General features: G+C 38.2%; 2 protein-coding genes across 2 annotated transcripts; both read left to right on the top strand.

Moving 5' to 3' along the window:
• The first annotated feature begins 1,519 nt into the window (after window positions 1-1,519).
• On the top strand, window positions 1,520-3,536 carry LOC121743801 (UDP-glycosyltransferase 91C1). The gene is made up of 2 exons (XM_042137168.1): window positions 1,520-2,148; window positions 2,666-3,536. The coding sequence occupies exons 1-2, from the start codon at window positions 1,569-1,571 to the stop codon at window positions 3,466-3,468; spliced, it is 1,383 nt and encodes a 460-aa protein (XP_041993102.1). The 5' UTR covers window positions 1,520-1,568; the 3' UTR covers window positions 3,469-3,536.
• A 9,360-nt stretch (window positions 3,537-12,896) lies between these two features.
• Window positions 12,897-14,213, top strand: LOC121743807. The gene is made up of 3 exons (XM_042137175.1): window positions 12,897-13,141; window positions 13,233-13,279; window positions 13,961-14,213. Exons 1-3 carry the CDS (start codon window positions 12,991-12,993, stop codon window positions 14,093-14,095), a joined length of 333 nt encoding a protein of 110 aa, XP_041993109.1. The 5' UTR covers window positions 12,897-12,990; the 3' UTR covers window positions 14,096-14,213.

The raw sequence follows: 14,213 nt of genomic DNA, 5'->3' as shown, positions 1-14,213 counted from the left end.
TTATGTGTTCTTTTTTTGTTGCAATGATTTTCATAAGAAAGAAGAAATTGGAGACTTTTAAAAAACTATTGGAAATACATTATCCTCAAGTGCATCTCATGAGTCATAGTATTTATTATTATTATTATTATTATTATTATTATTTATTTATTTTCTTTTGCGTCTGGATATGTATAGGTGTGTGGTTAACAAGAGTAATATGAATTGCAGAATTAAAATCAATTGATCAGAACTCTAATGACATGCTCATTAGAGGGGCAAGTTAGGGAATACATATATTTATGGAGGGTACAAGTGGAAATATACATTATTCTCAAGGTATAATAACCCCAAACCAAATACCTGAAATTTAACTGCATGAATTTAACTTCCAATCCAAACACCGTCCCAAAATAAAACAGGAAAAGCAAACCAAAGCCATCCCTTTTCTTAAGAAATGGAGAATGCCAAACCAAACACTCCCTAAAGAGTTGTTCACTTTCTGTGAAATACCCAGATAAGGGTCTAATACTGAAGAATTTCTTGTGTTATGGAATTGAGCCCGCACTATTTCCAAGATTGCGCCCACTTTCAAAACATAAAAAAAAATGCTGATATTCAATGCTGGGGATGCATTGTTTAACCTAGAATAGCTGGTGGAATGACGTATATGCCCCCGCCAAATGGAATTTTGAAAAATTATACGGAACTAATTGGTCATAACACTAATTTAATAATAAGAAATGGTATAAATCAAATCGCCAATTCAGAACACACATTTTAAATATTCCTTCCATCCCATGAAAATATGAGCATATGATATGATGCGGGAATTAAGATAAAATTGGTAAAATAAGGAGAATGGTAGTTAAAGTAGTGCGTGAATAATATGACCCACGTTATTATTAGTGTTTTAATAGTGATATAAATTGTAAATAACTTGATGTGTAAAAGTAATAAATTGGGATAACTTTTCTTAAATAAAAATGCTCATATTTGTACGGAACAGACGAAAGTGAAAAGTGCACATATTTTTTTGGAATAGAGAAAATATTATCTTAGTGGATCGCACCCATTATATTTGAAACAAAAATAAAACTTAATCTCTATAAGAAGGCGAACACGTATGAATTTTTTTTTATGGAGGAAAAGGAGTAAGGACAAACCTTAACATTAAATAATGTGATTTCTAAGGAGGAAGAGTCAGCCGACACATATGACTTGTATAAAAAAAATAATCGAAAAGCTTGAAAACTTTGGGGGTGGGAGGTAAATACATAGCACACGATGTGTGTAAAGCCCTTTACACATAAATGTAATATATTAGAGTCTCTAATTTAATCTGATTTTGAATAGGTCCAATTGGTGCTACTATACGTTCCTATCACACATAACTAAGTCGTCAAACACTGAATTTCAAATTTTGCAGCTAAAAACAATTGCAACTTGCTCACACAAGTCCAAGACAAATAAAAAAAAACACATTAACATCATTATCAAGATGATAACAAATTCCACTACAAGCAAAAACAAAAAAATGATGAATAAGATTGAAAATCCCAAACTCTAGCATTCCTCAATTATCTGCAATGGAAGAACAAGGAAAGCTTCTCCACATAGTGATGTTTCCATGGCTAGCCATAGGCCATCTAAGACCATTCTTCGAGCTATCAAAATACTTAGCTCGAAGAGGCCACAAAATCTCATTCATTTCAAGCCCAAGAAACCTTCAAAAAACAGTCAAAGTGCCTCACCATCTCATCAACCTCATCCCCTTCCCTCTCCCTCCGGTCAACCACCTTCCGCCCGAGGCTGAGTCCTCGATGGACGTGCCTCATGTCAAGCAGCAGCTTCTCAAGGTAGCCCTCGATCTGCTCGAGCCGCAGCTGCGTTCTTTCCTCGAGAATGCAAGGCCTAAACCCGACTGGATCGTCTACGACTATGCTTCCCACTGGCTGCCTCAGCTCGCGGAGGAGCTCGCCATCAAGAGGGCCTACTTTAGCCTCTTCACGGCCGCCTTCATGGCGTTTCTCGGGCCCCCATCCGCTGTTTTGAGCGAGGAACATGGCCGGTCCACCGCCAAGGACTACACTGTCGTGCCTGAGTGGTTACCTTCCTCCTCCAACATGGCTTTCCACCTCCATGAAATGACTAGGAACATTGAAAAAGGTGAAGTTCACTGTATCTTTAAGTTGACCTCATAATTCTGCATCTCTTTTGTTCAAGACAAAATACTCATGCTTTAATATACTATCTCTGTCCTAATAAAATAGAAAAAATTATAAATGACACTAGTTTTAATGTATAATTAATAAACTTGTGAATGATAATGTGCAATTGGTAAGTAAGAGATATGTGAAAATGTAAAAGAGTTGGAGAGGAAAAAATGTAGTGGAATGAGTATTAGTGGATTGTGGGGTTCACGTTATAAATGATGAATAAAATTATTATTTATTGAATCTTTTCCATATTTAAACTTTGTCTAATTTTGGAGTACAATACAAAATGGTAAACTAGTCTATTACTTTTTTAGTAAGGATTGATTATATAAAGATAGTGCACTACGTATTTGTTCTTGGGACAATCAACAGGCCACCTCATATTTATAGTAGGGATTTGCATATTTTGCAAGTCTCCGATGCAGGATGGTTTGAACCCCAACATAATATATTTTTCTTGGGGACAGATGCCGATGGGAACGAGTACGACTCGGGCACGAATGACCCAACCCGGTTCGCCCTTGCCATAGATGGTAGCGACATAGTCATCTTCAGATCATGCGTGGAGTTCGAACCCGAGTGGTTTGAAATCGTCCACCGCCTCTACAAGAAGCCGGTGTTTCCAGTGGGAGTCCTACCATCCGGAGACGAAGGCGATGATGGAGACGAGGAGTGGATGAGGATCAGAGAGTTCCTTGACCTGCAAAAGGAGAGCTCATTGGTGTATGTTGCACTTGGGACTGAAGCTGTACTAACACAGAGAGAAACTCAAGACTTAGCCCTTGGATTGGAGCAATGTGGATTCCCTTTCTTTTGGGTGTTGAACAGAAGCTATGAGAAGCTTCCAGAAGGATTTTGTGACAGAGTTAGAGACAGGGGAATTGTATACTCAAAATGGGCACCACAGGTCAAGATTCTTGGGCATAAAGCAGTTGGGGGATTCTTGACACACTGTGGATGGAACTCGGCCACAGAGGCCCTCGGGTTCGGAAAGGTGCTGATCCTGTTCCCTGTCATGAATGATCAGGGGCTGAATGCTAGGCTCCTACAGGAGAAGAATGTGGGAATAGAGATACCAAGAAACAAGGCTGATGGATTGTTCACAAGTGAGTCGGTGGCGGAGACGGTGAGGCTGGCATTAGTGGGGGAAGAGGGAAGATTAGTTAGAGAGAATGCAATGAAGATGAAAGAGTTGTTTGGAAGTGAAAGAAGAAGCAACTCTTATGTTGACACTTTAGTTCATCACATGGTAAAGACAAATGGGATTTGAGAAAAATGTTGTTATCACTGATTAGGAAATATTTCAATTCCAAGATCAATTTGGCATAGGTCTCCCAATGATTGAGCACAATGAATTTAAGAAGAGTTTCACAAACTATATGCAAACTTAAACAGCCCTACAACAGTAAGATAGATGCACACAGATAATTATGTTTATTGTCTCAACAAACTCAAAAACAAACAAGTTCACTAGTAAACCAAATGCCTAATACCAATCCTCTACTTATGCATATAATCAGTACCATGTTTTCCTCCTTATTAATAGACTTTGTTCTCAAAAGAAAAAAAAAATAAACTCTATTTTGTAATGAGCAAATTGAGATACAAACTACAGGTTCACTAGGAAAGAGCAAATCATAAATAAGATTTCTCCAAAATTTATATGATTTTATAAGACACTAATTCTCCGAATCAAATTTATAGTAGTTTTTTTTTTTTAAATGGTGTAGTGCTATTTTCCAGGAAACTTACAAGAAATCTAGAATTTTTCCCATCAACAATCAAAACCAGAAAAACAACCAAAACCCCATGACAGGAAATTAACAACGAATTCAAAGTTACCTTATTTAGAATTGTCACTTTGCATCTCCCTTTTCTTCATCCCCAACAACAATACAAACGGATATATTATAAAACCGCAAAGGTATAACCATCAAGTCGTTGTAGTATAGTGGTAAGTATTCCCGGCAACGGCGATTTCAATTTTTTTTCTGATTAACATTAATGGTTTCACTATGTTTTTAAGCTGTGCTCGAGGATTTTTGTTTTCATTCATATGAACTATTTTGAACTATACCATATTATCTCATTTCTTCTCTATCAATTGAATAATTGCATTGATGCGTCTATGTTGGGAAATAAACACAGGCAATCACGAATATGAAAGAGAATGAACACAAGAAGTTGTTTACCCAGTTCGATACAATGTGTATCTACGTCTGGGGGCGATGCCAAGCCAGGGATTTCACTATATAATTTCAGGATGATTTAACAATGAAGGAGCACCTCTATTTATAAGTAACTAGAGAGCCCTAATTCTAGTCAAACTAGGAAACATATTCCATAAGGAAATATCTTTTAAGGAATAAATCTATCACAAGGAAATATACTTCAAGGAAACAAATCCTAAACATGGTAGGAGATATTTTAGGCTCCATAATTAACAATCTCCCACTTGGAGACTAACAACTCCTAAACAACCATTTCCTCGTGATCTCATCCCTTCATCCGCTTAGCATCGCCTAACCTTCTCTTCAAGTTCCAAGGCCAATTGAAGCTATGCATAGCTTCAATTTCTCTAAGGTCACCACCTTAGTAAACTTGTCTGCAGGATTCTCACTTCCAAGTATCTTCACAAGTTGCAGGATTTTCATCTCCACTAGGTGTCGGATGTAATGATATTTCAACTCCACATGCTTTGTCCTAGAATGAAACGCTGGATTCTTCGCCAAGAAAATAGCACTCTGACTATCACTGTAGAGTATGCTACTCTTGTTCTCCTTCCCAAGTTCATCTAAGAAACTCTGCAACCACACCATCTCCTTGCTTGCCTCTGTCGCAGCTACATATTCAGCCTCCGTAGTAGACAAAGCAACAGTCTTCTGCAACTTAGAAGTCCATGAAATAGCAGTACCACCATAAGTAAATACATACCCGGTTGTGCTTCTTCTCCCATCAAGATCATTGGACACCAAGTCTGCATCCACATAACCTGCCAGCTCGACATTCTTGCCATTGAAACATAAGACGCTTTCTGTAGTACCTCTCAAGTATCGAAGGATCCATTTAACTGCTTCCCAATGTTGCTTGCCCGGATCACCCATGAACCGGCTCACTACTCCCACTGCTTGTGCAATATCAGGCCTCATACACACCATTGCATACATAATACTGCCAATTGCTGAAGCATAAGGAATTTTCTTCATTTCAGCACGTTCTTCTTTTGTACTCGGCGACTCCTTCTTCGACAGCTTAAAGTGACTGCCCAAAGGCACACTTACTGGCTTCGAATTATCCATGTTGAATCTTTCCAAAACCTTACCAATGTAAGCAGCTTGCGAAAGATACAATTTTCCTGCCGCCTTGTCACGCTCGATTCTCATGCCCAAAATTTGATTAGCCTCTCCAAGATCTTTCATGGAGAATCGTTCAGACAATTGCCTTTTCAACTTATCCATCTCCTTTTGATCACCTCCTGCGATCAACATATCATCAACATATAATAACAGAATAAGATAGCTCATGTCAAACCTCTTGTAGTAACAACAATGGTCAGCGTAGCATCTTTTATAGCCAATCTCCATCATGAATCCATCAAACTTCTTGTACCACTGCTTTGGAGCTTGCTTTAAACCATACAAGCTCTTCTTCAACTTGCATATAAGGTTTTCCATTCCTTTTACTATGAATCCTTCAGGCTGTGTCATGTACAACTCATCCTCCAAATCACCATGAAGGAATGCCGTCTTTACATCCATCTGATGTAACAATAGATTTTTTGCAACTATCATACTCAACACTAAACGAATAGTAGTTAGTTTCACAATAGGAGTGAACACATCTGTATAATCAATACCGTATCGTTGCTCAAATCCCTTGACAACCAGCCTAGCCTTGTAGCGCTTGCTACCATCAGCTTCACCTTTGATTCGATAGACCCACTTGCAATGCAATGCCTTTTTCCCTTTAGGAAGTTCCACAAGCTCCCATGTGCCATTTAGGAGAAGAGAGGCAAACTCGTCATCCATGGCAATTTTCCACCTTCGTTTATCAGGGCCTTCTCCTGCCTCTGCATAACACTCGGGCTCACCACCATCAGTAAGTAACAAATAGAAATTAGAGGGCGAGTACCTATCAGGTGCATGTCGCTCTCTAGTCGATTTAGGCAGCGGAATAGTCGGTGGTGGAGTGCTTGGTTCTTCTTCAAGCACCTCTTCAGCATTCTGACTCTCCTTGCTCCCACTCGAGTTTGAGATGTCTAGCTCGACCACTTGTGGCTCAGAACTGCTGGGACTTGACGCCTCCAATCTATCCTTGTACAATACCTGTTCATTGAAGATGACATCTCTACTGCGAATAACCTTACGGTTCTGCTCATCCCAGAGTCTATAACCGAACTCATCGCCTCCATAACCAATGAACGTACACTTAATAGATTTAGCATCCAACTTACTTCTCTCAACGAAACTAACATGAGCATAAGCAACACAACCAAAGATGCGTAGGAAAGATATATTTACCTCTTTTCCTGTCCAAACCTCCTCGGGTATCCGAAACTCCAAGGGAACTGATGGACCTCTATTAATTAGGAATGCAGCTGTGTTGACTGCATCTGCCCAAAAACTCTTTGGCAATCCACTTTTCAACCTCATGCATCTTGCTCGCTCATTCAACGTTCTGTTCATGCGCTCTGTGATTCCATTCTGCTGTGGAGTTCCTTTCACAGTTTTCTCCATGCGGATTCCATTCTCGGCGCAGAATTCTTTGAACTTTCCAAGTTCATATTCTTCTCCATTATCGGATCTTAGACACTTCACCTTCATCCCGGTTTCAGTTTCAACAAGGGCTTTCCATTTCCTGAAAGCGTCAAACGCATCGGATTTACTCTTCAGAAAATAAACCCATAGCTTTCGAGTAGAGTCGTCGATGAAAGTCATATAATATTCAGAGCCTCCTAGGGACTTCACAGGTGCTGGTCCCCATAGATCAGTGTGGACCATCTCCAACTTCTGTGTCTTCAATTTTCTGCCTCCTCTTGAGAAACTCACCCTTTTCTGTTTCCCAAACACGCAATCCTCGCACAGGCCAACTTCAACAGTTTTCAAGCCAGGCAGTAAACCTCTTGAGCACATTATCTTCATCCCTTTCTCGCTCATGTGGCCAAGACGACAGTGCCACAAATCTGCATTATTTGCCTCACTTGCAATATCAATGCAATCTTTGGAGTTAGTTGTGGTATACAACGTACCCTCCTTCTTACCTCGAGATACTATCATAGCTCCCTTGGTAATCTTCCAATTGTTGCAGCCAAACGTCACGGTGTACCCTTCTGCATCAAGCTGCCCAATCGAAATCAAACTTCTCTGCAATCCAGGAATGTGTCTGACTCCATTCAGTTTTATTACGGATCCATTGGACGTCACTACCTTCACGTTTCCCTTTCCCACGATATCTAAGGGCTCGTCATCAGCCAGATGTACCTTCCCAAAATCGCCAGAAACGTAGTCTTCCATTATCTCCACATTACTGCAGGAGTGAAACGACGCCGCAGAATCCAATACCCACGATTCCATCGGACTACTGACGCTCAAGACCAACGCCTCGCCATCGTCATCAGACATGGTAGCGTTTGCTGTCTTCTTGTCCTTCTGATCCTTATTCTTATACTTCTTCGGTGCCTCACATTGATTTCTAAAATGCCCAAACTCATCACAATTCCAGCATTTAACTTTATCCAAATCCTTCTTGGATTGACTCCTTCCTCTGGAATTTGATCTTCCACGATTTTGCTTTCCCTTCGATCTGCCTCTCTGTTCTGTATTTAGTGCTGATCCCGAAGTAGAAGATCCTGATTCTCTCCGGCAAACTTCCTCACCAATCATCAGATCTCTTACTCTGTCAACTGTTAGTTTTGTCTCTGCAGCAGTAACTGCTGTCACTGTGCCAGCCCAACTCTCAGGCAGAGACGATAGCAAAATCAGGGCACGAATTTCATCATCGAATTTTATAATAACCGAGTTCATTTGCGAAGTAATCATGTTGAACTCGTTGAGATGTTGTTGCACTAGCTTTCCCTCTTGCATTCTAAAATTAAACAATCGTCTAATCAGATGTACCTTGTTTGCCGTTGATGGTTTCTGATACATGTCCTCCAAGATCTTTATCATCTCCTTTGTCGACTTTGCTGCAGTCGTGTGATAAGCCACATCCTTGGACAACGATAGCCTAATCGCGCTCATCGCTTTTTTGTCCAGCAGCTCCCACTCCTCATGTTCCATCTTTTCGGGTTTGGTTTTTAAAGGCTTCCAGAGATCTTTACCGTACATGTAATCCTCAATCTGCATCTTCCAAAATCCGAAATCAGATCCATCGAACTTCTCTACAGCAATTTTCTCGTCGATCCCCATCGTGATTTCTGCCTCTTAAACCCTAGGCTCTTGATACCAGTTGTTGGGAAATAAACACAGGCAATCACGAATATGAAAGAGAATGAACACAAGAAGTTGTTTACCCAGTTCAATACAATGTGTATCTACGTCTGGGGGCGATGCCAAGCCAGGGATTTCACTATATAATTTCAGGATGATTTAACAATGAGGGAGCACCTCTATTTATAAGTAACTAGAGAGCCCTAATTCTAGTCAAACTAGGAAACATATTCCATAAGGAAATATCTTTTAAGGAATAAATCTATCACAAGGAAATATACTTCAAGGAAACAAATCCTAAACATGGTAGGAGATATTTTAGGCTCCATAATTAACATTCTAGACTCATTGAGAAATATAAGAAGGTGAGTTTGAAGCTTGAGATTTTGTTTAAGAGGAAATGGTGAAGGAAATGGTGAAGGGGGGGAGTAGTATGCACAATTACAAAGGAGGGGAGCAGTCAGAGGTGCCCACGGTTTCCGGTTCCGGCGGTTAATCGCCGAACCGGAACCATGACAATTTTTACGAACCGGAACCGTCGTATTTGGAACCGCGGGCCGGTTCCGGTTCAAGATTTTACAAACCGAAACCGTCACCGAACCGTCGGTTAACCGGTGGTTTTACGGTTCCAACGAGGTATTCGAGACGTCAGCCGTTGGCAGCTTTTTCAGGCGGTTTTTTGACCGGAATCGGCAAAACTCGACGGTAAACCGTGAAACCGGCGATTTTCCGGCGGTTCCACTGGTTTTACCCCAAAATCGCCGGTTTCGGCCGATTTTTAAATTTTTTTTAATTCTGATTTTGAATTCAAATTGATCCATTTTCCCCTCATTTTTGAGATCTCCGGCGATCGGATCTACTAGCTTTTCGAATTGAGTGTCGCCTTTGGGTGGTGGACTGGTGGCGCCGTCCGCAGCCTCTTGCATTTTCTCTTCTCACTTCCTACACTGGACATAGCTAAGATTGAGCAAATAAAAGAAGGATTGTGAAGGGAATGATGGTTTGAAAAAGTGAAGAAGGTGAGTGTAGTTCAGATCATAATCGGCTGAATTTAAGTAATGAAACGACTGTATTTATGGTGAGAGAGATGAGAGGGGAATCGGTAATGTACCTTTTTAAAATGACCGTTGATAAAAAAAAATTAATTTAACCTACGGTTATAACCGGAACCGACAGTTTGGATTTGATTATTTGATTTGGATTTATGAGACAAGACAACACTGGTAAAACGTAAAAGCAACCTTACGTATCTATTCTTGGGAATTGATCGGCTATCGAGAGTTTTTGATACTCTCGATAATGGCTAAGGAGATTTTCGCCGTTCCCGCTTCCATCATCGCCGTTGAAAAAGCTTTTAGTGTCGGCGGTTGTGTCCTAGACGACAAAAGGAGCAATCTCTCCGCCAAAAACATGGAAGTCACTATGTTACTTGATGATTGGGCAAAGGCGGACATGAGAGCAGAAGAGCCGGATTTCGACTTCCGTGCAGAGAGTGATGGTGAAGACTTTTCCACCGATGACGAGGTTGGAAGCGAGGGCGCTCAACAATATCAATGACCGGGGGGGCGGTGAATGGCGAGCACGGTCGACCAAAAAGGTAAGCAAGGTAAGAGAACTACGTGGACTTTGATTCCTCAATAAAATTGTTGATACGTAGGCAACTCAACTTAAATTTGAAAAGTTTAAGTTGAGCTCAAGCTCTTTTCAATTTTTTCCTCCCCCCCCCATTTCATGTTTTTTTTTATTTATGTTCCGACGACACTTGTAAATTATATCACATTGTTGTATACTTGTATATGTATTGTAAATTGTAATATATCGTTGTCTGTTACAACACAAATTCAATAAAATTGATATGATTTTCACCTTATTCGTCTTATTTCAATTTAAATTATCCATTGTCTTGTTACAATTTATTGTATAAGTCTAAATTTTAAATTACATAGCAAAAAAAAAAGCCAAAACCGAACCGGAACCGTGAGAACCGTTTGAAAACCGACGGTTCGGAATCGGAACCGGAACTGCCGATTTTCGAACTGGAACCGGAACCGTGAAATAGCCTCACGGTTCGGTTCCTGTTCTGCCTTTCTCATAACCGAAACCGTCGGTTTACGATCCGTGGGCACCTCTAGGAGCAGTATTACTAATACCATATGATCTCATTTCTTCAAGTGTTGTTGCGGCTTAAAAAAAGAGGTGATACTGAGATTACTCTCACAATGATGCATACCAAAGCATTACATATTGTAAGTTTGAAGTGACATGTATTTTTTGTGTTTCTGGATAAAGATTACCTAATTACATAGTCTAATTTACTATACTATGGGTTGTTGGGTTTATAAGATTGTATCCCGGGATTAAATATGTAATATGTTTGGTTCATGAGATTTTATCCCACAACTCAATCGTAGATAGATAATTATGGGATAATTAGTCATACCTAATCCCCTATGACTAAAATAATCTCATAACTCAATCATAGATTATATCTTGGTACTCCCTTCGTCCCATAGATATATGTGCAATGGATATGGCACGAGAATTAAGACAAAATTGGTAAAGTAAGAGAGAAGATGAAATGGTATGGTAAAGTAAGAGAGGGGACGAGAATGGTAGTTAAAATATTGTTAGTGAATAGTGAGACCTACATTTTAAAATTGATATAACTTTCTAAAAATGAAATACACATATTTTTGTGGGACGGACGAAAATGGAAAGTGCACATATTTTTATGGGACGGATGGAGTATTATTTTATCTTGAAAACTGAACACCACCTATATATTTCGATGGATTGATTAATTTTAGGATATGGTTGTGGCCTGTGGAGGCACGAACACGACCTCCGCTGGGGTGGAGATGCGATGCCAGAGGGCGGAGATGATGCAGAAGATGCAACAAGATATGGAGGGAATATGTATAAAGGAGGAGTTGGAAAATACATTTGATTTCTATACCATCCATCATTTTTTTTGGTACTACAAAATCAATATTCAATCAAATAACTAATGTGCACATTAACATTAGGGATGTCAATGCAGCCCGCAATCCGTGGGCCGAATAACTCGCTAAATTTATAGGGTTAGGGTTGAAAATTTCTAGCCCGATAAAATTACAACCCGATTAGCCCGCACCCGATTAACCCGCAACCCGTTAGGGTCAGACCCGAAAACCCGATGGGCTGGTCCGAAAACCCGATAAAATTTCTATTGTTCTATTTGTTTGACTCCTAATTGGACAATTTCATTGATTATTTTTATAATATAGATAGCTAAAAAATAACATTCAATTTTATATTAAATATATAAATTATATATTAAATTTTTATTAATATAATATTAAATAAATTAGAAACATCTAATTCATTAATAAATATTTAAATTTGTAAAACATGTTTTAAAACATGCTTTAAAATATTTAAATTTATGTTTTATTTTACACAAATCTCAAATATTAGTATTTGATCATGTTTGTGTTTGAGTTTAAGTATATATCTCAAATTTATCATAATTAAATATTTATATTTTATAAATATAACTACTTTTCTTCATTATTTATTGGATTGATCGCATGTTAATTTTATCGGTAGCAACCCGATTAACCCGCTGGGCCAGCCCGAAACCCGAGCGTTTAGGGTTAGGGTTGAACTTTTATAACCTGAAAAAATCTCAACCCGATTAGCCTGCACCCGATTGACCTGCAACCCGAGTAGGGTTGGCCCGAAACCCGGTGGGCCGGCCCGATTGACATCCCTAATTAACATATACCTTAACGTTTTTAACTACAAAATCAATATTCACTCAAACACTAATACAGACCTTAATGTTGTTTTTACTACTTAACCAGCTTTTACCATGTAGAAAACACTAATTAGTGCACCATCAATGTATTTTAATTGCAGATAATGACATTGGATAATGTTTTCAGACCAATATTTTATATGTTGTAATATATTATTATTATTATTATTATTATTTTATTTTTAAAAAAAATTAGCGTTGGAACGATGACTCATTAACTGGTCAATCCCAAATAATCCATCTCTATTTAAGAATTTAATGAGTTTGGACACAACAAATTAATCCTAAAATTTAAATGGAAGGAAATACTACTCATGTAATCCAACCGCATAATTTTCTATGAAACATAGTACTATTTGTATAGCTTTTTCTCAACCCTAGCCCAACCTACAAAAATATCTTGAAATGAAACAACCACCAATCACATGCAATGGAATCTAGAAAATTGCATATGGATCCATATTGGAATTTACCCATTTCATAACCATCTACAAAAATCATAAACTAGTGGCTGTGAGTTACTCCATATACGAATAAATTATATAATTTCCACCAAAATTTGTAAATGACAATGGCTGCAAGATTGAGTCAAGTGATTTCTTGCAACTTAAAATCAAGACAAGAAGCTAAATCTCCATGTAAGAAAGCGAGAAGAGAAGTTCTTCTGCTTTCATCTACTCTTCTGCTTGCTGACTCCAAAACCGACCTTCTTGATAGTATGTCCGTTTTCATCTATTTTCAATAATTTGGTTTGTTCAAACTTAGTGTTTAGTTTTTCTATATGTTAATTTTCGAAATTTCCCACAGAATATCTGAAGAAATCCCAAGAAAACAGAGTAAAGAATGACAAAGAGGTAAAATTTTGAATAATTTTCACCAATTTCAAGTATCAACTTCCTCAGCAATAACATTTTACTACCTGAATAAGAATATGCTCATGTTCCCTAAAAATAAAATTCTTTTCTTTTTGGTTCGTCCCTTAAAAATAAAAACTTTTCTCTTTAGGAGAATTTTTTCTCTAATAAGGTGAGACCATTTTACACTAACACAATTTTTAATATATATCTCTCTTATTTTACCAATTTTATATTAAAACTCATATAATTTCAAATGTTCTTATTTTTAGGACGGAGGAAGTACTATCATGAGATTGTGTAAACTAACTCACCATATAATTATGAACTAATAGAAAAAGTTTCTTTAATGTGCATGACTAAAGTGTCATTGTTTTTTACCGATGAGGCGACGCAACTTTATTAACTACTTCCCCCGTTCCATAAAAACAATGACATTTTTCATTTTGAGATTTTCCATAAGAGTATTCATTCTATTTTTGGTAACTTCGTTCTCTCTAATAGGGTGGACACATTCTCTAATAACAATATTATAATTACTTTTTCTTTCTATCAATATCTTACTTTACTAATTGTACATTAATTGTCATGCCGTTCCAAATGCCTATATTTTTGTGGTACGAAGTGAGTACAAAAGATGATGTTGAATGAAGATAAATGTACTCCTTTTGATAACCACAGAGACTGGATAACTATTACAAACGAAACTACAAAGATTATTTTGGGTTATTAGAGGGCGATCTGAAGCAGAGGCAGAAGGAAGATCTCTCCGAAACTGAGAAGGGCATTCTTGAGTGGCTTGAGACCAACAATTGAAATGGGCCCAGTGATTCAAATTGCAATTTTTTTACTGTTTTGTGTGATTTAATGAAAGATATGTTACGTTTGTTTTGAATGTTTGGGATTTAAAGAGCAATTATTATTTTTAAGATAA

Source organism: Salvia splendens, chromosome 8 (assembly GCF_004379255.2).
Source record: "Salvia splendens isolate huo1 chromosome 8, SspV2, whole genome shotgun sequence".
Lineage (NCBI taxonomy): Eukaryota > Viridiplantae > Streptophyta > Magnoliopsida > Lamiales > Lamiaceae > Salvia > Salvia splendens.
The sequence above is the reverse complement of the archived record's forward strand: the minus strand, read 5'-3'. Positions and strand labels throughout refer to the sequence as shown.

Coding starts and splice junctions, on each gene's coding strand:
- LOC121743807 (XM_042137175.1), top strand. CDS start 12,991: ATGACAATGGCTGCAAGATTGAGTCAAGTGATTTCTTGCAACTTAAAA. Junction 13,142..13,232: donor CAAAACCGACCTTCTTGATA/GTATGTCCGTTT, acceptor AATTTCCCACAG/AATATCTGAAGAAATCCCAA. Junction 13,280..13,960: donor GAGTAAAGAATGACAAAGAG/GTAAAATTTTGA, acceptor TGATAACCACAG/AGACTGGATAACTATTACAA.
- LOC121743801 (XM_042137168.1), top strand. CDS start 1,569: ATGGAAGAACAAGGAAAGCTTCTCCACATAGTGATGTTTCCATGGCTA. Junction 2,149..2,665: donor GACTAGGAACATTGAAAAAG/GTGAAGTTCACT, acceptor TCTTGGGGACAG/ATGCCGATGGGAACGAGTAC.